General features: G+C 36.6%; 1 protein-coding gene across 1 annotated transcript; it reads right to left on the bottom strand.

The window, feature by feature from the left end:
* Positions 1–19: 19 nt before the first annotated feature.
* CAND1 (cullin associated and neddylation dissociated 1) lies at positions 20–27019 on the bottom strand. The gene is made up of 15 exons (XM_002189111.7): positions 26756–27019; positions 22486–22629; positions 15644–15798; positions 13797–13920; positions 13124–13380; positions 12936–13041; positions 12291–12436; positions 10955–11247; positions 10165–10306; positions 8048–9541; positions 7178–7273; positions 5322–5491; positions 5065–5229; positions 4727–4834; positions 20–3658 (listed from the first exon to the last, which is right to left on the bottom strand). The coding sequence occupies exons 1-15, from the start codon at positions 26821–26823 to the stop codon at positions 3434–3436; spliced, it is 3693 nt and encodes a 1230-aa protein (XP_002189147.1). The 5' UTR covers positions 26824–27019; the 3' UTR covers positions 20–3433.

The following is a 27019-nucleotide window of genomic DNA, read 5'->3' as shown; positions in this document are numbered from 1 at the left end:
ATAAAACTGAGGCTGCAAGTTTAACTGTTTGGCAGAAACAAATATTATTTCAGTCAGAACGATCAGGACTCACAAAATAAAAACAACCCACACACACACATCCAAGGCCACATGTTACTTTGCTTTTTAAAGTGGAGGTAATGGAGAAGAAGTACCAGTAAGTATGAGAACAGTTGCTAAATCCCTACTACTAAGTCCACCAGTGCAGGGTGAACTTGTTCCAAGCCTCATTATTGAGAACATTTGTTAAGGCAAATACAACAGGAGCAGATATGGATTTTTAATTCCTATCTTCAAGTTCATAACATTTAAATATAATCCTTCATTTGAGGGAAGCAATGCTGTTTACATGGCTATGTGCTGTTTTGTACACCTCAAAAAATACAACTTGAAGTAGTACAGCTCTCTTTATTTTGTCAACTGCTATATTAGGTGCCATACTTTGAATGAAAATTATATAAAAATTAAATTTACATTACTGAAGTGCAGCGTTCTTGAAGTATTTGTAGGTTTCAATTTATAATTTTAGAAAAAAACTCTCTTGTAAGGATGGCAAGTTCTTTCACTAAAAAACAGAGCATGAAGTATTTTTGAGATACAAAAATATTTTAACCCAAAAATCTAATGTGAGGACTGGCCAACAATTTTTCTATTATGCACAAGCTTGTTAATTGGTCTCAATTGTCTGTGTGCAAAGTAATGAAAAATACTAGAGAAAGTTCTAATTTTACCAAACATCCTAAGAGCAGCCTTTCAGAATGCTGGTTTTGTTTTAGTGAGAGAAATTTCCTATTTCATTTTCAAATACTTAGCATTTAAAAAACAGCTACAGGTATTCTTGACATCATCTTTAACAGAATTACATGAACATTATTGATCTAAAAGCATAAACACACCAGATTTATCCTAGTACTTGGATACACAGAGGGAAAACCAAAGAAAACTTTCAATCTAGTGATCCAGCGAAATTGAGTGGAATTTCAACACCTAACAGGCCTAGATTTTGGTACGGATAAATTATCTCAGTAATTATGGTGCAGTTACAATCTTTATGAATTAGTCTTCCCATGTCACCAAAATAACTAACTGCTACGTGGAGACAACCACACTCAGAATTTCTGAAATTTACAGGGAAGACTTAGTTCTTATGTTCCCACCTGCTTTGTCAGTGGTCAAAGTGAAGATTACCCTTCTGCAAGAAAGCATTCACAATGTAACAGAGCTCAACCTTCCCTTCTGTCCTTCAGCTTGCTCCACTGTAAAGTACTGTAAAACAAAGTGAAGATGATCTGCCTCCACCACATCAGGTGTTTGTTATGGTAGTGCATAAGCACACACAGATGTCTCAACTACAAATATTCTGTTCATTTATCATTGTCACCTACTCCCTTTTCCTATTTTAGCCTCACAGTTCATGTTTATACCATTCTCACATCTAACTTTAGATCTAGAAAACATTTTAATATACTTTGAAAACTTAACGCAAAAAGTTTAAAAATTAGTATGACAACTATTTAGCACAACAGATTCTTAAATAGGAGGCCTGTATATTGCTGCAATTAAAGTAATGATTTATATAGTAAGATAACATATACCTAATTCACAGTGCTTTTTCTACTGTATGGTTTCTCTCTAGTCATCCCAATCCTTTTCATGACATTTAGATATGTTTGTATGTTTAATCTCATTTATTTCTACTTCTAGAAGACAATTGTTACATTAGTATGAAGACTTTGGAGACAGAGAAAGCTACATTTTCAAAAATTTCTACAGCATTAGAATTGTTACTATTGAATGAGTTCATGGACTTCTTTGTTCAGGTCCTTCTATTAAAGTAAAATGTACCAATATCTCCTTTGCTTTTCCCAAGCTGCAAGCATGTAAGCTGAAGATTTTGCCCCCAAGCCTCAGTGCTCACAGGAAACTGTCACTAAGGTCATAAAAATGAATGCTTTTTCAGTCCCGTAGGAGTTTATGCTACGCACCCACATAACAGGTTTCCAAAATATCAAACTAGCTAAAAAAGACCAGTTAACTAAAAAAATTCAAATTCGTATCTGACTTCAGGAGAAGAAGAAGAAAAAAAAAAGACAACTAAGCAGTTGCATTAAAAAAGTAATGAGGCAGTGGTCCCCAATCTTTTTGTTATTAAATTCCCAAATCCAGTTCATTTTGGGACTGCCAGCTATCCACTTCTGGTCCATTTCTAAATTACCTCAGTGTATCTACCGAAGGTTTTCTTCTGTTTGCCCCCTATCTCTCTCCAGCCTTTTGGCCATTTCCTGTCTCACCAGAATACTGTATGGCACTTGCAGCATTGCAGCCTCCTGGTGATGCCACGTGCCAGAACAAAATTATGGTCTGGCAACACTTGTCTAGGTTCTTAAAAAAAGCTTTCAGGTAAAGAATAGGAGAAAGAATTCACTGAAGAAACTTCCTTCACACTTTTATCATAAAAGCAAAGTTGAGTGCCAAGTTCAGGAACCACTGAGCAGCTCTTGTTTTCTCTGCTCATTTTACCTCCATCTTGTTTCCTTCCGATTTTATGGTTTGTCCACCTTAATTCCCGTGGATTCAGTTTTCGGGAATGAAAACCCATGACAACTGCAGAAATAGTCATGTTTACTGTAAGAATATCTGCAGGGTCATATTACTGGAATTTTAAAAAGCCAGGTTAAGACAACAAACCTTCATTCATCCCTTCCTATATGAATCTCTTGGCCTATATGTCAAAATACCTGAAAACTGCACTGATACAGTAGAACTTATTTTAACTTGTATTACGAATAAACTGCACATGCTGTTTTACAGACAATATATATTTGTAAACTTGCTCATGCAAAATTAGTGTGCACAACAGGGATATTGGTTTTCTAATCCCCACATCTGTAAAAATGACATTTATGTCTGCTCTTTTTGAACTGTGCCCAAACTCCTTTTAATGTAATAAATCTTACACATAATTAATCTGCCAGTCAAACCAATTTACGAAGCTGAAACAAAAAAATAATAAAAAGTCATACAAAAAACATGGTGCACCTGGACACTTGATTCCCACCTCCCCCCATTTTGTTTACAAGTAGAAAGAATGACTAAAAGAAAAAAAAATCATGGTCACAAAATTTCGACATTTTAATCCTAAACATTACAGGGCAAATGGATGTTGGAGTTTATTTCCATACACCATGACTCAACTTTTTAATTCCCAAATGTGGCCAAATCCACTAAAACAAGAGTGGTTAAACTCTGGACTATGGAAATACACTTCTGAAATAAATGCTAGAAAAGCAATTATGGGAAAAGCCAACTGTCTCCATAAAGGTAAATAAAGTGGAACAATGTGTAGATTAGATACTTTTTCTGTTTCTTACTCATAACCTGTCAATTCAGTGCATCATATGGTTCAACATAATGGTCCCCATTAGACAAACATCTAACTAGTGTCCATTGATTCCAAGTTAGTGGATGATGAATCTTTTTGGATACTTTCAAAGATGGCTGCCAGCTCAGGGTTAGAGCTTATCTGTGACTGAAATTCACTCATTAATGGACTCTTCTCTGCTTCTGGAATGGTTAGAAGTGCTGCTACAGCTCTCATAGCAGATCGTTTTAGTTCATCTTGCTTTTCAAACTCCTGTTTCACCGAGTTTGCCTTTACCTATGGAAAAAAATGAAAATATGTTTGAAACATTACTCAACTCTCCCTCTATAGCAATCTTAAATAAACATGCCTTTAAAAAAACCTACTTCCTCTCAAAATTATCTACGCTTTTAAAAAAAATAGCCAAACAAAAAACACCCCCAAATATCTTTTTAGCAGAATTTTTACCAGCAGTTTACAAATTGACTGAAGCTTCAACACAGCAAGGTAAGCAGAAAAAAGTTGTAAGCTGCCAAGTCAATCACCAAATCAAAGCAACTATAGCAGCCAGCCTTTAGCTAGTAAGGTCAGTAAATGACTTTAAACTGCTAATATCACAGTACTCCCATCTTCCAGCGAACAAAACCTTTTAAAGAAGTTGACCTTCATTAGAATAACTGCTCAACCTTCTGTTATTATTCTCAAAGATATTTCAGTGCTACAAACATAAATTATAATTAAAGGCAGTCAATTCTCATTATGTGAAATATAGCAGACTAGAGTAATGGAAAAGCAAGGTAAATCAGGCAATAAATGACTGTAAGAGCATGCAGTTGAATCAAGACCAAGCAGGAATGGAAGGAGACTAACTACAAAGATCCAATAATCCTCTAATATTAATGAAGAAGAGGTGGGGTAAATGACAAAAACTCTAACAAAAGTCAAGGCAAAAAAAATCTAACAAAACAAGAACTACTGTACACTGCCTTCATCAGCTAATGCTTCTCTGAAATAACACCACCATAAGAAGTCAGAAAAACTCTCAATATTCCAGTTTAATCTATTTAGTGAGATTTACAAGTTGTCCCATTGGCAGCTGAATTTTTAAGGAACAACAGAAAATGCATCAAAGAATCAGAGGGTTTTTAAAAAGACGCTTAAAATTCTATCTCTCCATCTGTAATTTAAATAAATTTAACTCTTGTACAAAGATCCATTCATTCATTCCTGATCTAATTATCCTGCCTACTACAGCTTATCAACTGTAACTCAGGAAACACTGCAGCAGGACAAAGGTATTCTTTAAAGTTCATTCATATTTCTATAAGAAAACACAAAACAATGAACTTAAGTAAGTTGAAATACCTTAGTTGTGCATGTAGCACGCAAAGGTTCAACGAGCCTGTCCAATCTCTGCAGCACCGCACTCGGACAAAGGGTAGACAGTCTCACCAGCATTAAAAAGGTCAGCATCTAGGGTGAGGAAAAAAAACCCAATTTAACAACAGTTTTGCCTGGCACATATATGGAGATATATTTCCCACCATGCTGTGTAACCTTCTGAACAGACACAATTTAATTAAAATGGCAAAGGTAGTGAAGTACTTAAGCATATGAAGCAACATTTTTACCATTTCAGTCTATTCAACATTTGAAATATTTGGACAAAGTCACTGCTTTCACAGAGAAAAATGACAGCTAACCTTGATATCATAATGATCCTTCAGACCATCTTCAACATGGTTTAAGAATTCAAATATATCTAGTCTATCCAAACAGCTATCCAATAGCGTATACATGCACTCAAAAGCTGCCTTCCTTATGTCCAACCCATCATCAACTGTGTGCTTAAATGGTCCCATTTCCACCTGTCAGTGAATAAAAAAAAAGTTAAGTAATACACTTCTTTTAAAAAATAGCCTACTTACAAATTTAGCATTGTTCTTCTCAGTTAGCTTACCTCCCTGATTAATTCCTTTCTGACTTTTGTTTCATTGTAAAGATGAGGAAGCACAGTATCTAAGAGGTCCCTTATCAAAGATGGTTTATTGTGGGCAGCCGAGTTAAATGTCACTAGGGCTACTCTCCTGACATTGAGATCTGGGTCCTCCAAAGTTTTCAAAAAATCACCTGCAATCACATATAGAAAGAAAGCAACTATCAGGATCTTTTACATTTGTAATTTTTAAAATATTTTTGCTTAGTTTTAAACTTTCAAAAAGACAAATTTAGTGCAGGAGTTATTTTAATGTAACAGACACCAGCTATTTCAGCATGTTTACACAAATAAAGGAGTAATTATCATAATATGAAAAATATTTATATAATTATTATATAGTACTGCATATAATGAAACAGTATCGCCATCAAAATAAACGGCCATCACAATGACATACAAACTTTCTTCTTGTATAAATTAATGAAAATTACATTTAACTTTTCATCTTCTCCATTTATTAACATTCTTTCAAAATATGCACTAGAAAACCAATTTCAATTTCTGCAGTTCAGGAATTCCAGAACACCTCTTAAGGAAACTACTAACATACTGCTTTTTTAACCCTCAAACTGGCATATTCTGAAAATACCTTAATTACTATAAAATTGGCCTACTCAGTATATATTAATGTAGCACCACCTCTCCCATGCCCCCCTACCTTTGGGCATTTTTAAATTACATTTTTCTATACTTCCGTAACGCAGTCTTGTTAAGATAAATGACTGCATGAATATATCCTCAATGTTTGTGAAGTTGTTGTAGCAACTTCCATGAAAAATGAACATTTTCTAAGGAGAAAACCAACAAGGTGTAAAGACAAAGTAACTCTTATACCGACCAAAAAGCTGGGTAACAAAACTCAAAATGACTGAGATTTTTAAAGTACTAGATTCTGATAGCTTTTTGATTGAATAATCAATAAATATTTCCAGAAACCAAAGGGGCAAAGCAGCTTCAGGGGAGGGGGAAAAACCTACAAGCATAATTCTTGAATATATTACTTAAAAAACAAAAAAGCTTAGTGATGAAAATAACACACAGGAAACTGATTTCATTTCCCTATAAATAAAAACCTTCTTCTTTACAAAACTTTACGCTTTTCAGCATAAATGTTTCCCCTCCTATTAGGTTAAGAAACACAGACAATTCTTACAGATCTTTAGACCTGTAATTAACCAAGCAGAAATTATTCATACCATCTTTAAAAAATCTACAATAGTTTATTATACAAATGCGAAAGCTACAGCATTGCAAAAGTCTGTGTCATACTGATGTTACACTTAAAGCTCTGATTACCTTATAAAAATACACAAAATTCCAAATGCTTTCTGACTACAAGCATTACGAAAAATAACAACCTGTATTTACAATTGAAAATGTGGTAATACTCAGAATAATTCACATAAGCATACAAGTTTTAAGTGACTGAATATCAAATATTTCCAAGACCACACTTCTCGGTAAATACAGTACATGTTACTACATTAAACTGATACAATTTGGCAAAAACATGGGAAAGGAAATCAGCTTTTGGATCCCATCCTACTAAAAACATTAGCTTCTTGTATTGCCCATCACAAAGTCAATACATAGAATTTTTAATGACACAATTTTTACTGCTCAGAACTCAAATAAATTAGTGTTAATAGAAATAATTGGCTACTATGGAAATATCTTGTAACTCTTCCAATAGTTATTATTAGCAGATAATTCTAGTATCTTCAAAATATTTATTTCTGGTAATACAAGAAATAAATTTAAAATGTAACTCTCTTGCCTGAAAACATAGAAGCTGTCAGTATAAGTGGAGTACTTACCTATGCAGTTCTTCAAGAGTGGGTCTATGGGTTGAGGGTGATCAGAAATAGTGAACTTAACTGCAGTAACAACTGAGCTTCGAGCATATGAAGACCCTAATACAAAACAAAAGTGTGAACATGCAAGATTAAAACAGAACAACAGAATCTAAATCATGCTCAGTGCTACTCATTACTCTTCGACATCTAATACTCTCAAGAACAGCAAAAAAGAAATGCTGTTTATTGCTAGCAATGCAATACGTAACTCAAACCTACAGATGAACATTTTAAACAGGGGGGAAATACTATAACATTGTAATAAGCATGTAATGTTATCTCCTTATAATTTGAGCAATAAGCCTATTATAACAGATTATTTATGATCACACATTGGTCTACAAAAAAAAAATCTCCCATTTACAGCAGAAGCACCTGAAGAAGACACGTGAATACAGTTCTTGATATGAGACTGATTAATGAATTATTCACAAAGATATTTCCTAATTCTTAAAAAACTTCAGAATCCTTATCTGAAAATTAGGAAAATAGTAATTTACACCAAAAGGTCAAAATGTTGCATTTGGTTTGTTAATTTGTCCCTTAGTCGTTCATGCTCCTTCCCCCCTTCAAGTTTATAGCTCTGTCTTAAACATAAAACATAACACTGTTAACAGAAATATAATGCCTGAAAGCAGAACACAAGTTATTCTTGTGTATGACTAACAACTTCTAGTAAACACAAAAAACCTTAAACTTCCATTGTTGGAGAAGGGGAGCAAAACTTCAAGACACAATATACAAGGAAGTAATTTGAAAAACTAGATCTATTTATTAACATGTATCATAAAGCCATCTGCTTCAACACATACATGCATTACTACTCCTCACCTGATGCCAAGTATCCCTTGAGTCGTGGAAGCAAAGTCTCTGGGTCTATCAATGTAAGCTTGCCCAAGCATTCAGCAACAACATTCCTTGTACCCTCTTCTGCACATTCACAGTGTTTCAGGAGTAAGGCCCAGATGTTCTCAACATATGGTTTGAGACCAATGACTGAAGCAGAGCTAATTATTTCTTTCAAGGAATGCAGAAGAAGGTATTGCCTCTTAGGCTGACTGGTTATTTCTTGCAGGACAAATGGCAGATACTCAGGAAGATTGCCAACACTAATACTGCCTAAGGCATATGATGCCGCTGACTTGACTTCTTCACTAGGAGAAGAGAATGCTTCCAGTATTACAGACTTCAGCTCGATTTGTCCACTTAAGTCAATGTGATGCCCAACTTCCCCAAGAGAAAGCAAAGCCAAAAGACGAATGGAATCTGTGGACCTCGAGTTCTTAACGTCTTGAATGAACTGACCTACAACAGCTGGTCCTTCCTTAGGGCAGGCTCGAGTAAGGGCGGCGACACATTTGGCAATAGAATAGTAAGACTGCTTGTGAGTAAGTGCTGTGCTCTGTGAGTACACTGGACCCGTTAACATGCGCAGTAAATCCATATAGCCTAAATTGTTTGTACCAGTCACAACCAAAGCTTGGAAAAATTCTAGCATGGCACTAAGCGCTCCACCCTGAAGTAGGGGTGATCTTACCAGCCCAATAAGTTCATTGAGAATGGAGCCACTAATCTTTGACAGGGAGGAAGGATAAACTTTAGCTAGCGTTGTCAGAAAACTGATGGCCATCTGTGATACGTGCATGTCACTTTCACTAATCAGAGGTGGAAGCTCATCCAGGACTGCATCAATCATGGCAGCTGTCAAGCTGTCACTGTAATTCTTAATTAAAATATCTAGCGCAGAAAGAGTGCCCAGCTTCAAAGCTCGCTGGTTCTTTCTCAAAAAAGAAGCAAGAATAGGAACTCCTTCTCCAAGGATTGGTCTCAAATCTATTTTCAAAGGAGAACCAGCAATCAATGTCATTGCCTTCACAGTAGTTAACCGAGTGATTTCGTTCTTCAGTCTCTCTAGAAAGATCTGAAGTGTACTAGGCAGGTCTGTGCCTAGACTGTCACCAAGGCTACAAATTATTTGACCCATGCAAGATATTGCCCTTTCTTTCACCTCCTGATCAATGTCAGCAGCCTTTAATCTCTTGATTGTACAAGTAAACAAATCTTTGATGTAAGGAGCAGCATCAAAGGAAGTAGGCTGGTCTAAAGGACGAATAACCTTTACAAGTTGTTGGGTAACCAAAAGTGCCTCTGATGTTATCTTGTAAAATGGGTCACCAACACAAGCTACAACTGGAGGTACCAATGCTTGAACATGAGAATGAAAGACTTGGGGAGAATGATTGCAGAGGATCACATACAAACAGGACAAAGCATCTATCTTCAGATTAGAAGAACTTGATTTGTCATTCAGTGAAAATATTATTCCTGGAAGAAATCAAAAAATGTATTTTTAGGGCAGGTATTTATAGTCTGCTAGAACACTTCAAAAATTCCAAAGGAAGGCCGCTATACTGAATTTACGCCTTCTGGCTCCCCATCTTTCTGAATGCTTCCAAACCCCTCTCATCACTTTATTCAACCAATTGGCTATTAAGCGTTCTCCATCAAAAGACATGAGCCATTCAATGGTTTATGACATTTTCTTAATTATAAAGAAATTCTGAACCTTTAACATTTCCAACCTTACTTTTCACCATTACTTCAAATGTCAACATTTTAAGTTTTAAAAGCTAAACTATGGAAAATATTTTTCTCTGTTTGGAAAAGAAGGCGGTTTGATTTTGTAATTAAGAATCAAATTAACTTCTTTTATTTAATAAAGAAGAAAAACCCTTTAATCTTCTTTTCAAGACTAACGGAAATATATGAATAAAATATTTATATGGATATATATAACAGCTTATTATTTTGCCATTTTCCTTCTTCAACAGAAGTCACACTTCAAGGCTTTTGCAAAAAGCACAGTTGGGACTTCAATATTTTGATGTTTCAGAACTTCCCATACCATTTATTAGTAAGTATTTAAGTTAATGCTGTATTTCTCATACCTGGTACAAGTACAGGAACATGCTGTGTTAGGGCTCCAGGTAACACATTTACTAGCTCAGTCAGCATGTTAAAGCAGCACTGACGAGTCTTAACACTTTTCTCTTTCATTTGTTTGTGCAAGGCTTTAACTATGTTGGGAACCTGTAATCATCACACGTCTGTTAATTGATTCAATAGCTGGCATTGTTTTCATTATTGATCACTGTGGGGGATATAAAGAAATATGTGCATCCTAACACTGATTTCTCTACAGAACTAGAGAAGTTGCAGAAACATTGAGAAATGAAGATTCAAAATAAATGCTTTACAAAAAAAAAAGTAATTTAGCTTTGAAAGGTGATTTGCATTATTGAAACTATAGAGAGCAACAACTGAAAAGTCACCTAAATAATTCACTTCAATTAAGTTTTTCAGCATTATCCTTTCTATTCTGCAAATAAAATCTGTTGCAGCAGATCAAGTTTTATCTTGATCATTGGTGCTTATGTCTGGATACAGAAAGCACAAAGTAACTTTTGCTTTGGCAATTTGGCTAAATGACACAAGACATGCAGTGAGTAAACAACTGAAATAAATAAGCACACTTGTATGAGTCAATTTCAGTTTCTAAGACTGCTGCATTTTTTTGGGCCAGTTTACCCAGTTTGCCCTCTATGTTAGTACTACAGGAACAAACTGTAACCTGTGTATGAAGAAAGCATGATAAAGTACATTGAACAAACTATCCTTATGAACAGGGTGAAATTTCAACATGTCTTCTCAAAGATAACAAGAATCTTTAGAAATAACCTGACTCTGAAGCATTGTCAAAGGTGTCTCTCCTTGTTCCATTGCATCAGGATCACAAAGCCAACTTTGCACAGGTCGAGTTTGTTTTAAAAGAGAAAGATATGCATGAAAAACATCTGCTTTAACATTCTCTTCACGTTCTTTGAATCTGGCTATTAAAGCAGGAGATACAGTTTTGTAGAATTCTGGAAGCATTTCGTGTCGTGTGCTAACCACAGCATCCAGACATTTAGCAGCTGCACGCCTCACTTTCCAGCTCATGTCATCATCATCACTATATTCATCATCACTCCCTTGAAAAAATAAATTATGCACATGTTCAAATCTAGACAAGCAAAGCATCAAGTTCTATTTTAAACAATTAAAAAGATCACACTCTTTAAACAATTAAAAAGTTGGGTTCTTTGCATAAGACACACGAAGAAATAGGTTCATAATTACATTAAAAACCATATACATAAAAAGTCTTCTAAATAGCTCAACTTGTAATTCTCAGCCAATTTTTTCACGCTAGTCTTCCACACATATTAATTTAAACTGCAAATAGGAAAAGGAGCTCCCCATCATATTTCCAGCCTGACTACTGATTTAAAGCATATTCTTCTTTATTCATGACATAAACAACAAAGCAACAGTGAATACTAGCTGATCAAGATTCTTTCTAGAAATAAATCAAACTATACAGCGCCCCCAAAAAAACCAAAAAGTATAAAATAATTATATCGATTTTTCAGGTCTTAAAGCAACAACTATGTAGCTTACTCCTTCCTTAAGTAATGAGAATTTTATGCCCTCAGTTCAGATTACTTGTGTGTCCAAGTTTTCACAAAGCTTGCATCTGGCAATGCTTGACACCATATTAACAATAAAATACCTTATACCTTTCAGTCTGAAACACTTCTATCCTACCGAAAAATACTGAGTAATTTTCAATCTATTCTGATTTTATGCATTAGGTACCAATATATTATAGTGGAAAGTAGTGAGAAGCCTTTCCCATGCTGTATATGTATTTTCAATTCATTAACTGATGTTCTCACTTTAGTTATGTCATGTGACATGCTTCTGCCTTTTTCCACCTTTCAGGTATTTTAAAATACTTGTCTTGTATTTTATGTTCACTCTCAGAATTACTGATCTCCAGCATCAACATCCCATACTTTTATTCCAGGAAATGAGTTCATTAGCCATGTTTAAAAGAAGTACAAAATTTGAATGAAAGTACACAAGTCATTCAAATGCTGGTACTCAGGAGTATTACCACCCACACCAATTTTCTCAGATGGGTACAGGATCAAAGGCTCATCCTCTCCCCCAAACCAAAAAGAGAACATACCTTGATCATCATCATCACCGCCATCAGCATCCATAGCATTTTCATCTTCATCTTCATCATCATAATTGTAATTAGGATCATAAGTAAGATATTTAAGACAAATGTTTATAATAGTAGATACATGAGGATAAACTTCTTTAGGACACCTGTGTAATATAAAAATACAATAATCGGCAAATTACTTTGAAGTACTAAAATATTCTTAAAAGATTTCATGCTGCATACTGTACTTTGGAGAGACTAGCCAAGACAACATCAAGGCATACCTCTGAACTACAGAAATTCAAAGGTAAGGTTAGAAAGGGTAATGCCACTTTGTAACAGGATCTACAAGACTGGAAGGTTGCGAGGGGCTTTTATGCCTTTGGATACCAATTTTTTACAACCATTATTGGACACAAGTATTATTAGAATGCTTCCCACATCTTGTTTGCACAAGTAGCAATGGCACAGTAGAAAGTTTGTAGAATACAGACATAACACATTGCTTAAGAGTTAAGTTACAAGACAGTTATAGAAACTGTGCCAGCTCAAAGCTTGCAAGAGTGTTTTGTATGAAGGAGGCTATCTCTTGACAACTTACAATCAAATGACACACTATTACATCTTAAGAAAGCCTGAAATAGGTACCCATGAATGACTTACCTCCTAACAAAAGATTCAAAGGCTTGAATGCAGTACTCTCTTAGTTCATCATCATCTACATTACAAAATTTTACAACCAAAGGAATTATTTTCTCAAGATATTCACCTGGTAAGAGAAAAAAAAATAGCTAAGTAATTACTCCCATGGAAAACTTCAAAGTAAAAGATAATTAATATATTTTTCTTACCTATTCTATGACCTGCTTGCCTACTGATAGCAGCAATACACTGTATATAGGTCCTAGTTGTTGACATGGAATCATTTTTAGACAGCTCTGTCAACAGATGTTCAATGAGGTCAACAAAAACCATATTGCCACAACTCATAACCAGGTGACCAAGAGCAATGATGGTTCTTTTCCTCACAGCAAGTCTTGGGCTGGTCAGCTGGGGGAGCAGACAGGTCAGAATTGAAGGATGGAAGTTAACAAGCAGTCCTCCTTGCCTTAAAACAGACAAAACACAAACTCAAAACCAATTGAATCTAGATAACTTTGTTCATATACTGTAAAACAATCCTTCAAATATTCCCACAAACATCACAAAGATTCCAATCAAATCTTTAAAATTTCAGGTTTTAGAATTTGTTAAAAGAAGAAATCAGTTTAAAACATACCTTCAAAACAATAAGCACTTAAATAAGCTTAAAACTACAGTTCTCAGAACATTAGTAATTGATCAACCAATTATCTTCAATACATTCACATATTTTTTTCTAAATTAAGTTTCATGTACACATTATATTACCATATTATTTCATATCACTTTGAATAATGTAATTTTAACATTTGGAAAACTGAAGTTCAAGCTTTAAGTAGTATTTATGAGCATTCACCAGCATATTAAAAGAGGGATGTTTACCTGCTCAGCATATCAGCCATGATATCCAGCGCCTCCAGTTGAACAGACACATCTTCCTGCTTGGCTATAGCACTAGTGAGACGCCCTGTGATCTTTTTGCAAACATTAGCTGCTAATGCAGAACCTGAAAGTACAACAAAACCTCAGCATTTCCATAATATTAAAAAAAAAATACAGCTTTTAACACCAGAGATGATGTTTGTGACTATGGAAAGCAACCCAATCTACATAAAGAAGCTTTTTCCAATGAATAAAACAAGCATAAGCAGCCACTCTGCTGATGTCACGTATGCTCTGCATTAGAGCTGAAAAGACTATCTATGTACAAACATGTTAAGCAGGAGGGATTCTTGTCCCAGAAGGTATACACAACAGAACACTGCTTTTGGAAGAGCAAGCAATGGAAAGTGAAAGCCACAAGACGTCTATAAATGAAAGGACTATAGGTAAAAATTAATGTATAAACCATATGGTATGGAAAAGCACAGCAGCAGATGGAGCCACTTCTTACGGCAAAAAAATCAAAATAAAATTATTTTGCACAAGAAGCTACTTAAAAGTAGCAGAAATACTCCTGAAACATTTGAGAAAGGGGGAAAATTTCTATCTGAAGTGTTTTAAAATACAAGTAAAAATGTCTTTATAACAACTTCATAGTTCCCCTTCCCTCTAATTGTCTAACATTATTTCAAGTAATTATGAGAAGGAACTCCTGTCATGGTAATGACTGCCCAGTGGTTAGTACTCATGTTCACCTGCATGAAATTCTTTGAGTTACCTTTTGCAAATTTCAATGTGAAATTAATATCATTCCAACCTATAGTAAATCTAATTTATATATATTATGGCTCACTCTTAACTACAATTAAAAGTAAAATATAACGAGTGGACAGTCTAATATGTTACCATGGAGGCTAAGAAAAAGAGAACAATCTGTGTTTGAGTTGGGAGCAAAAAATAACATGTTGTTTATTTTTATATTAGGAATATTAATTATATTGAAGACTTGCCTACGTTTTTGTTTGAGCTTTACCTCCACCCAAAAATCTTCTTTTGTGTAAGCAAAGAAAAGAGTAAAAGCTTAAAGCAACTTACTTAAAATTAGTTATTTATGTAAGGCTTATGCATGTCACTGCTGCTTGCTAGAAGCAAGATTTACATGTCAATTTTCAAACAGGATATCAAAATCAGACCTCAATCTCTAAAAATGCAATTTCCAAAGCCTTTTTAATTAGTCTCTAGTCTCATCCATATCCTACACTATGATATGTGAAAAGCACTTGAGTAAAAAAGTAATGCTATTAACCGATGAGCTGTTCAACATTAGTGTCTCTTTCAGAGGAAAGACTGTCTTCATTTAAACCTACAGGTAAGACTTTGACTAATTTAACAGGCAACTGCCAGAAATACAATTCCTAGAAAGTGAGACAAGAAATCAGATGGTTAAAGAAAAATACAGGAGTTGTAATAATTTTTAAAGTGTATTATTAACCAAAGACCAAGATGAGATTTAGCATTACTGCAGCCTAGATGTGCTCCACCAAGCAATTATTAAAATAGAAACTTTTACAACTTGTTATGCTGAAGTTCATATTCTCTAAGTTTCTACTCCACATTAATGCAATCCTTCAGTAAAAAAAAAAAAAAAAAGTTGTCAAGCTAGTAAAATTTGGCAATATAGTCAGAGAAGGAGAAACTGAAAGGCTATCTGTGCCATGATTTTATCCTGAAACTAGTTCCAATGCTAAATTAACTGAATCCTCTTCTTTAAAACTCCCAACTTTAATTTTTTTTTTCAGTCAGTAAATGATAAAAATACACAAAGTCTTTAGAACAAAATGCCTTACCACTGGAAGCTGGGGGAAGTTCTCCAATCACTGTTTTAAGACCAATGCTTGAAATGTCACGTAACTGTTCTTTATCTGAAAGCATGTTTGTACAGAGGGTATCTACAATGGTCTCCACTTGATACTCCTTCACTTTACTCACCAGAGGTCCCAGGCTGTATAAACAAGTGAAGAGTATTAAATTGGCAACATTATTTTTCCAGTATTTTGCATTCAAGTCATAAAACTTCAGGTCGGTTTTGGTAGCAAAGCAGAATTTTAAAATTGAAAACCTTCATCTGGTTGGACTTACCTCTATAAATCTAGTAACAAAACACTTGCTTAGTACATGTTTTTTATTTGGAGCTGGAAATTCGTTTAGTATGGCTGTTCTGCTTCAGTCTCAAAACCACAGTCCTTCTTAGTCTTCAATTCACAAGATTTGTAACAAAAATTAACCTAGCCAGAGCCATCAGGTTACATGCTTGACCATCAGTGTCTGCATAATTCACAGACAAGTAAACAATATTCTTAATTACTGCATCTTTATTCTATATAACATTTGGGTTCGGTCACAGCTCTATGCAGTAAAACAAACCCAAAACACATCTTCCATCCCCAAATCTGTTGTATGTACCCCACTGCTGCTACCCTTTTTCCCCATGTCCAAGAATGTACAGGGGCAAGACCTAATTATTATAAAAAATTACCTAGCAGAAGCAAAAGGCATAAAGCAAGAGAAAACAGGAGGAGGATATAGACAAGCAAGCCCTTGCACTCAAGCACTATGTGTGACTTACTGTACTATAGTAACCAGAGTAAGGTTCAAAGTTTTGGCATCTGTGGTCTGTCACCATGTTAGGCAAACCTGGAGCTTCTCTTTTGATGGCCATGCTCACAACACCTTACCTCCCATGAACTCAGAACAATGTCTGCACTTGAGGCACAACACTTAGCTTAACACCCAGGAATATGCAATTCCCACAGCAATCACACCTAGCACTTTCCATGCCTTCCTTCACAAACCATAACCTGCTTGGTATCTTTCTCTCCTTCCCCCTCATCTGTGTACTCATGTGGTAAAACCTGCTGAAAATACATGTGGGGGGTGTGGGCAGGGGAAGGGTGGACGGAGAGGCAGCAAAGGCAAAACATATTTGCCAAAATCAGACACTGAAGTATCACTTGCAACTCCATTTTGTTAATACACAGAACTTGGAACGAATTTGAGATTAATCAAACTAGGGCACAGACATCTGAAACTGATGCTTTATGATCACATCAATGCTACAAATTCAGAAAGATTGCAAATTATTCAATTTGTAGAGTATTTAATGGAGATTTACATATAACCTTAAAATAAATATACAACAACAACTTTGGGGTTACACTTTTAGAAAATACAGCATACAGATAATCTCAAGAGAACTGTTAACTGAGATACTGACTGGTATCTGATCAAAGGTATAAAAATAAGCCCTTTAAGTGCACAGAAATGAAGACGGATGGTTTCTTACTTGCTTCAGCAGCTTCTGCAGAAATGAACAATTCTGACAGAGACGTTCCTTAAAAGCAGTCAGACCTCATGCCCTAACCTAACATTGCCCTTTAATTTAATTATTTAAATTTAAATTCAATTAAACTATCTCTACAGCCACTAAAGACTACTAGCCCTGAGACTAGGGACGGGTTTGGAGGACCATATCGCCAGTCTAATCTGCTAATTTTACTGCTTCAATTATGTTAAATTAATAATGCATTATTAAAATAATTTCTGAACACTAATCTGGTAAAGACTTTTTGCCTCTAACTTAACTTAAAAACTGATAAATCTGTACACAAACATTTGCAAACACAGATTATTACCAATAATTATCTCTGAGACACAAATACAGCAAGCCATCTCTGGCTGCAGTTGAAACATCTTCTCCAGTTGCAGGAAAAGTTTACAGCTTTCTTCACAACTTGATTTGACTCTTCAGTCAAGCCTCCTTCACCGTGATTCACTGACACATCTTGAGTTTCTCTTCAAATACACAACACTGCTAGTCAGTGGATACTCACCGCACTGTTGCATGCATCTATTCTTGGTGCATAGTAAATTGTTTTGCAAACAACACAAGTACAAATCAGCTCAAACAGAAACCAATAGAATTCCAAGGTACTCCATGGTAGTCCAGAGAAATTGAATTCCCTGTGCCTAGTCAACAGACTACAGTACACAAGGTTAAAAATCCCATGTTTTAAACCTGAACTGTTGAATAACTACTGAATTCTTTTGATTGAAATATGCTTATTTTTCAAATGCAACCTCTAAGTAATTATAATAATCACAGTGAAGACCAGTCAATCAGATTCATCTCAGCTAAGAATCAGAAACACCCTTTTTGCTAATGTTTTAAAGATGACCAAACTACTGGATTGATCTTAACAAACACTATAAATTGCAGTTTCTGGAAAGTATTGAGCCATATTTTACCTGAATCAACATCTTCAGTCCTATTTATTCAGCAAAGCAGACATAACAATTGTGAAATTAATTTTGCAAAATATTATCTCAAGCTTTTCTGGTCTTCAAAATCAGGAAGTATCACTTATAGACCTTATTATTAGTCCAAGATTACAAACCAATCTTATCAGAAATTGAAAGTAAACTATAACCTTCTTGCATCAAATCAATTCTGACTACAAAGCTTTTGCCCTTAAGCATGTATTTTATATACTTGAAGGCCATTTTGGATCATTTTAAGTGCTCTTCAATCTTTTCCCTTTCACTAGCCAATAATTTGTGTCTACGTTCTCTCTACAAAGCTCATTTAGCTGCCTATGGAAATAAACAGCAACACACTGTCTCCTTTAAGTTACACGTATTTGGAAATAAAGGTGTTCATAGCATAGCTCTGTATTAGGAAGCTGAACACCAACATATAATCAATTATAATCTCCAACTGGCATATTTTAACAGCTATGGAATAAGCACATTTACAAGGAAAAATTAAAATTCACAAATTAAAAAAAAAAAACCCACATTATTCACAACTTGATTTGTTGTATAATCACTAGTATAGCATGATGTGCAGTAGTGTATTACCAAAGCATATAAAATGCTTTAAAGCTGCTGAACTGGATCGGCCACACAGCAGCCAATGCATGCATCATCCTGTTCACACTAATGACTCAGACTCACAGCGTCAGGGAGAGCTCCCTATGTTGAACTACTGCCCAGAGAAGTTGGCTGATAAATGCAGAGAAACTACAGTACCACACAGAGGAATCACTGAAAGTGCTTACTGTAATCCTACCTATTATTTTTCACTCTAGATAGATTTGAGTATGTTTGGCTTCTTAACTGGTTTCAGGAAAGATTTCACTGTGTGAACTAATAAAAATTTCTATGTGTAGGTTTAAATGGCAGGAAATCAAAGTCTTCAAAATGAGAAACAGTTCATCCTTAAACTAAAACACTGAACACATGAAACAATGTGCAATTTGCGCCAACAGAGCATTACCAAGATTATCAGCAATGAGGAACAAGCAATACCAACACAATACCTACGCTTAGACAAACCACACTGCTTGACTACACCTGAATGCACATAATCTTAATCAATCCACAGGCAATGTAACTACTGCTGCTATAAGGTGCACAGGATACCATGCTGGACTACACTTAGCTATAAACTAAGGATATGCTGTAAGAATAGCCTTTTCCACACTGGCTGATGGTAAAACAGCCTATGACTATCAGGTAAATCATAAACTATTCCTTAAAAAAAATGGAGACAACAAAAATACATTTAATATTTTACAGGCAGTTAAGAAAAACAAGGTAAACAACCTGTTGTTACTGACATAGGTTTCATCTACTGCCTACAGTAAAAAACTTAAAACTCAGTTCCCCTCTGTAGGGTCAAAGATTACAACAGGCCAACTTTTACTTCAAGACTAATAATTCAGCTCATTAATTTTCATTTTTATTCAGAAATTGGACAACCATTTTGCAAGGTAGCTACCCAAATAACTATGAACCCAAAAACTGACTTCTGTTTTGCTTTTACATAATTCATCCTGCCCCAAACCAGTATACGGTAATTGAAAGGAGCAAGAACAAAATCACCAGTGTGCTTTGTAGAGATAAAAAACAAGTTCATCAGCATTTTAACCAATAGAGCTCCTCTTACTCAAGTGCAAAAGCAAGCATCAGATAAGGCAAAACCAGGAACACTGCTCACCAGTTGCTACACTTGCCTAAAAATAAACACTCCTTTACAGTTGCTCCAAGTTGTTTCAAATCTGCTGTGTTCAGTGACCTTGAGAATCATATCTTCAAAGATTGATTCTTATGCAAGAGTTTTATTCAGAGCATTTCCATTGATCTACCTGAAGAAGTTCCCCTAACAAGGAATTTCTTCCTTCCTCAAGAAAAAATCTATCTCAAGTGTAGATTGAAAAGTACATTGGGCTGTCTTAAATCCTCTAAGAGACGGAATTTATACTTTAATGGTCATTAAGGGTCTGAAGAAAGTTACTGCTGATAGTCTCTACAGTTCACCACAGCATTCCAATTAAGAGAGATCTAAAGACAGTTTATGCCTTCCTCAGCTGAAGGGCCAAGAAATGCTTAACAAAAATACACAAGAGCACAAAATATTTAAAATTAAAAGAGCCAAGAAAAATACGCTGGCTGAAATTAACTTCCCAATGAATCAGGCTTGCACCCAGTGTTGTAGTAGATGGAAGATTTCAGATCAGTTTGAACTGCCTTAAAAATCTACAGCTTAGTAGTGTTCAGCCTCTCCCATCCTTCACCCCCACCAGTGTTTCTACCAACATTTAAACTGCAGGAAGCTAGCACTAAGCCAGAAAACTGAGTCCCTAAACCAGTCTGTGACAAAACCAGGTAAGAAGCAGTGTGAGAAAAGGAACAAGGAGTACAAGAACAGGAAAACAGGAAGAAGCAGCAGCATTAGGCTTATAACTGTCATGACTTTTTTTGAGTACAAGCTGCTTTAAGAAGAAATACTCTAAAAGAGTCATGGGCTTGTTTTTTTTTTTTAATTCAAAGCATAGCTGCAAGTGATTGGGACACAAAAACCAAATCAAGTCAACTTGATGCATTCCAGAATGTACATGTGTGCACCTTCTACAAGGATGTTCACAATTCACCTAAAAACTTTTCTATGATGTTTCTTGTCCCATTAAAGTAAATTTAACACTGTTCCTTGACATTATTTGGATTTCTCAAAAACACTCCAAACTTGAAAGAGATTCAGTCCCATTAGTTAAATCCAAGAGTTTTACCAATATATCAAAGTAAACTTTAAAAATTGAAGAACTGTTAATAGGAACAGGACATGTGCACACACAGAAGTCATCTATTTTCTCATTCTCTTTCCTCTGCAACCTTTAATGTTTTCATATGCATTACCTGTACTTTAGATCCTAAATTTTTACACTGCCATTAAAGATTGTGATGTATGTGCCTATGTGCATTAATCTAAACTTCACAACAACTTTAGGATGTACATTAGAAATTAGCATTGCATGTATGCTAAAATGTAACTTTTCCACAAAATGCTATTGCACACAAAGACAATTCTAAGCCTGAGCCAAGTTTCACAACAATATGCTCTTCTCATTGAGTATAAGCAATCTGTTTCAAAGACATGAAACCATAAGGAATTCAGACATTCCAGAAGTTTAAATTAAAAAGAAACAGGGTATTTTGTGTTGTTATGAAAAGGAGATGAGTAAGACATTTTAACAACACCGCATCCCTAGTGACAGCAGGGAAAAAGTAGTGACAATTATAGTGCTAATATAGCTAATATCGCTATTATCTGGCTTGAAATTTGACTTCCTACACCAGTTTGACTGTGCAAGGTTTTGGTTACCATCACTTACAACATTTCAGAAGCTGAAGCAAACACTGCTTCTAAGTACATAAGCAGAGGTACACACAGGCTTTTTCTGCTCTGCTAGTCTGACAGGGCAAACTACAAAGAATAACAAGCTAAAACAAACCTGGCTGGTCATAACGTGAAACTTCTCAAGCTCTTGCATACCAAGTTTACTTCAATCTGTACCTCATGGAATATAAGTAGTGTATATGGAGGATTAAAAAAAACCTGAGCTTACAAGCAAGAAGCATTCTCAGGAACACTATATGCCTCTTAAGAGAAGCCTTCTTTAAAGCACACAAAAAGTCGTAGGAAATGTAGCTCCTCTTCAAAGGACGCTCTGGAAAAGTCATATCATTTACAAAGCTCAATAAAGTGAGGAAGAGAGGGCAGTGAAGCAACAGAAGTCTCTGAAATGCAAGTAAATGCACCCTGATCCCATAAAACATTTACAGTTCCTGTAAAACTTGTAAAACCATCAGTATTCTGACTGTTATTGAATAGGTAAGTTCCACGTTTGATAACCAAGGCCATATCTTTACCTTTTCATGTTTTCATGTCTGCTTGAAAACAATTCTAATACTACAATTCTTCCCCTGTACATCATCTAAGGTCTCACCATCAAGTATCAATGTGGCAACTAGCACTGAATTATAAGCTTTTAGTATCTATTTAGCAATCAAGCGTTATCACCAAAGAACAAGCACATCACTCAAATACTTCCAGCAAGGACTGCATGTGCTATTTGGTACCCGAAACCCCAAATATTAATCCCCAATGTCAACAAAATATAGCTTTGCATGTTACAACAATTAAGGCAGGTAGTCTACAAGAATAAGGGTTCCTGTGGGGACATAAATTTCAAAATTATTTTGTGAAGCAGTGGTCATTTGAGTTTTCAAAAGTGCTTTATATTGTTCAGTCATTATACAATTCTTTACATCATAGAAAAAGAATACCTACCATTTGACAGCTAAGTTTTGCACCTCACCATTTTTATCTTCCAATAATTTCAATATCATCTTCACCACCTTTCTTTCACTGTCATCATCCAGCTTGATGGAATCTTTCTGTAGTTCCGTCATCAAGTCATTAGTAGCCATAAACCTGACAAAATATGTGAGATAATTATTGCTAAAGGGATATGGGTTATTCACAGTGCTCAGAATTCAAGATTCTCAGTTTCCATAATTTGTTATCAAACAAATCACATTTAACGTTGAGTTACTGTTGTCTGTTTTGTGATGCAAGCAGCATTTATAAAATAAAAAGGAAGAAAAACTGTATTTGAAAAGGATAATAACTGAGTTAGGTCATCACCTTTCTCTTATGAGAACAGCTACATATTTTACTTCCAGCACTTACATGATATTCCACATGGTCTCCACAAAGAAAAACTGACACTTTCACAGATTTTAAACAGTCCTTCCATGAGCTATGCTGATATTGTAAAAAACGAGGTTTTTTTTTTAACTTTGTTAAAAAAATTATCTCTGCTCTGAGTTCATTTTAAAACAAGTTTTAAGCAAGCAGAAAAATGTAGTTTCTCAAACATTCTCCCATAAAATTCACAAAAGTCAAACTTTAATTAATTAAGAGAGAAATAAAATTTAAGCTTATGTTCCACGTGTTTTTCATTTTCTTGCCTCGTACACACTAGCCTGTTTACAGCTCAGAAAACAGAGCTGATCAGTTATCCAGCCCTCAATACAGGGTGCCACAACAAAGAACAAAATTAATTACTGAGAGATCAAGCAAATAAAATCATATTTCATATCAATTAATTTACTATTTAATAACAGTCATACCCACCAATAGAAAAACATACTGAAAAATTACTTTCCAAAAATATTGTCTTTTGCTTTCTGTTTCTTTTCCTTCTGAAGTCTGTTTCACAATCCATTTTTCTTTTGTAAGTGCCCTCTTTTCTCAGAAGCAGCAATACAGATGTATTTCTCAATTACAAATCCTATGGGCTTTGGTACTGACACCAACCCCCATTCAAAACTCCAAACAAGGGCTTGTAGTTAAACAGTTAAGGGTGACATTAAGGCACATCAGCCTCAAGCAGACATCAATTTAGCTCAGGTCATGCTTGGAAGGTTATCTCTGCAGCTTGACATGCCAGATACTACTTTTTACTGAAAATGAAAGCCAAGACTCTGCATAATCTTAACATGCATCACAAATGCCAGATGCCTAACCTCACATAATGGACCTCAACTTGTCCTGTCTTTTAATAATTCCAGTCTAATGGTCTCAAGGTGTTTCCAAGATAAGACCTCACCACTTTTTCACTCACTCCCAACAGTCCCACTGAAGCAAGCCTGCAGTCTGACAGGAACCAGATGTGCACAAAAACAGGCTGTGGATGCAAAGCATCAGCTTTTAAGCACAGTAATGAATAAGGCTACTTGGTAAGTAAAGGTAACAGATAGCACCTAACTTAAGGCTATACATGAAGTCATACAGTACTAGAACACTCAAAAACTGTCTCCTTTCTTAAAAACTGAATCGCCTCCTCTCACTTCCTTGGCCAATAGCTCCTATTTCCTAGCCTTAGAAGATCATGTCCACTCATCACCTACTTGTCTGTTCCTAAACTAAGCAGAGCATGCACATCCTTGGTGCACCAGCAGCCTCTGCACTCAACTACAACACTCTCCTGGTAGACTCCTCCACTGAAACATGCAAACCAACCCAAACACCTACTCATAACTCCCCTTGCCTGCACATCAATCTTTACCTGGTGCAAAGCAGGCAGCTGTACTCAGAGCAGTCACTCTCCTGCTGCAGTGAGGACACTCCTTCCACAGCCAGACTGTAACCTGCCACCTTACCTGACTGTCCATTTTAGAACTTAAGCCCAAGCTTCCATGTGGACAATCATATTCCAGCTCTGCATCAGACAGGTCAGTTTATCCAAAAAAAAAAAAAAGATTACTTTTTACAATAGACTGCTTACTTGAACAGTTGAACTACACTCTGCTCCCTGATATCAACAAGATAATTACACTGTCCCTATTCAAACAGATGTGATCTAAGAACAAATGCACTTACAATTACTGGAACTAAATAGTATTTTATCCATTATGAAAATACACATAAAGTTTCATAAAATGTTACTACATAACAGCCAGTCTATCATCACTCATTTTTTATGGTTTGTAACATTATATTTTAATCTATGTTAAGACTTTTTTTTTTAATATTTGAGAATTTCAAAGTTGTTCAAAGCTACTAGAACAGAACTTCTGAAGTGTACTCTACTAAAGGAACTACACAAGATGTTTTAATTACACACAGCTGGGAGGAAAAAAAAGTGTTTGCTACAATTGCACTAGACAGGTTTAACCTACCCCTTCTATATAGAAAGTTTTTAAATCATAAAAATAAGAAATTATTACAAATCCACTGGAACTTACTGTAAGTCATCCTCCCCTAAGTACAAAAGCGAAATTTCATTTAATCACAGAAAAAAATTAGTATGAAAACAGTAAAAAACCTTGTAACATTTAGAAGAAAAAATGTTTCAGTCTAGTTCAGAACAATTTAAAGAAATCAGGCAACTTTAGTTTGTCTCTTTTTAGATTAATCAGTATTTTTTAATTTCCAAAATTTCTAGTCTGAACTCTCCAAGTAATATAATTATATTAAAATCTCAAAGAAATTGACACAAAAATCCTATATCAAATTTGTGTTCAGTACTAAAACACTTTTCAAAACCTAACAAGATTATTCAAAACCCAACTCTATATATCACCACCTGTTTTCCTTTAAACTAAGCACTGTGATGCTGCAGCAAAGCACAAATAACAAGTGTATTTTATGCCTTTTCCTTGTCTGTATTGATATTCTCTCGTTGACAGGTAAAGCCTTCCAACTTGAATTTCTGGTTGCACTCAATAGCAAAACAATGTAATTCTTTTAAACCTAATGCTTTGCCAGAAATACTGTGTAAATGTATTATCTCTGCTGGTTTTTAACAGTTTATTTGTATTATTTCCTTTTCTGGTATTTTACATTTAATCTGCTATTAATTTATTACAAAGCAAGGAAATGATCCAATGAAAAGTAGTGCTCCTGTGACAGATCCTGAACTCAAATTAAATTCCAGTCTTGTCCCTGTAAGACTTAACTGGACTTCTCTCTCTGGATGCACAGGGGCAGAACCAAACTACATGAGGAGCACAAAACCCCACTGTCTAAAAGATGCAGCATCCAGAAGGATGTGACCTTAGGATCACAGAATCGCCTGGGTTCGTCTCTGCAGATCATCCAGTCTAACCCCCCTGCCAAGGCAGGGTCACCTAGAGCAGGTGACACAGGAACATGTCCAGGTGGGGTTTGAAAGTCTCCAGAGAGGGAGACCCCATGACCTCCCTGGGCAGCCTGTTTCAATGCTCTGCCACCCTCAGTGTAACAAAGATCTTCCTCATGTTGAAATAAAACTTATTGGTTTACTTTATGGCCATTCCTCTGAATCCTGTCACTAGGCATCACTGAAAAGCATCTAGCACCATTCTCTTGGCACCCACCTTTGAAATAACTATATGCATTAATGAGGCCTCCTGTTTTCTCTAGATTAAACATACCCAGCTCCCTCAGTCCCTCCTCATAAGGGGGATGCTCTAGCCCCTTTATCACCGTGGCCCTCCACTGCACCCTCCTGAGTCTGCCCTCCTGGCCATCCCTTCCTGCTTCTATTGTAGAATCACAGGATCCATGTTTTTTGAAGCTGGGAAGAGACGAGGGAGGTCACCTCATCCGACCTCTGCTGCTCAAGGCAGCGTCAGCGACAGCTGGCTGCGCAGGGCTTCGTCCCTTTGGCTTCTGAGCATCTGCGAGGTCGGGAATTCAGACCTCCACCCTGGCCCGTCCGCACGCGAGTCAGCAAACCTGGCGGCCGCTCGGCCTCTCCTGGCTGCTGGAGATCTCTGCCCACGATGCGTGGAGGCCGCGGCGTTGCCCGCACCGCCGCGCCCCGTCCTTCACGGGCAGAGAGTAGAGGGCCTCCCGTCACAGGGACTTTCTTCCCGGGGTAGCCCCATAGATTCGCACCCAGCGCCGCAGCCGCGGCGCGGACAGCCGGGCCCGCGGCACCGGCCCCGCCGCCGGGCACCTGCCCCCGCCCGGGCGGCCGCGGCTCCAGGCCCGGGGCTGCCGCTCAATGGCCGCAGGGGCAGCGCGGGGCCGGCGGAGGACGCGGAGGGGCGGCGGCGGCGGATCTCACCTGAAGTCCTTGTCGCTGGATGTCATTTTCTCCAGCAGGTTGGAGATGTGGTACGAGGCGCTCGCCATGTTGACGGACACGGCCAGAGCACGGGGGGAAGGGAGAGGAGGAGAGCAGAAGGCGGCGGCGGCGTCTTCCCGGCCTCGCCGGCTGCACTTGGCCCGCGGCTGCAGGGGCCGGGCCGGGCCGGGCCGGGCCGGGGGCGGCGGGGCGGGGGCGGCAGCTGCGGCGGACGCGGCGGGAGGGGCGGGGAGGCGCGCGCGG

This window comes from Taeniopygia guttata, chromosome 1A (genome assembly GCF_048771995.1).
Source record: "Taeniopygia guttata chromosome 1A, bTaeGut7.mat, whole genome shotgun sequence".
In the NCBI taxonomy this organism is placed as follows: domain Eukaryota; kingdom Metazoa; phylum Chordata; class Aves; order Passeriformes; family Estrildidae; genus Taeniopygia; species Taeniopygia guttata.
This window is presented reverse-complemented; position numbering and strand designations above follow the sequence as displayed.

Coding starts and splice junctions, on each gene's coding strand:
- CAND1 (XM_002189111.7), bottom strand. CDS start 26,823: ATGGCGAGCGCCTCGTACCACATCTCCAACCTGCTGGAGAAAATGACA. Junction 7,274..8,047: donor CAAGGGATACTTGGCATCAG/GTGAGGAGTAGT, acceptor GTTTTGTATTAG/GGTCTTCATATGCTCGAAGC. Junction 5,230..5,321: donor GAAAGGAATTAATCAGGGAG/GTAAGCTAACTG, acceptor ATTCACTGACAG/GTGGAAATGGGACCATTTAA.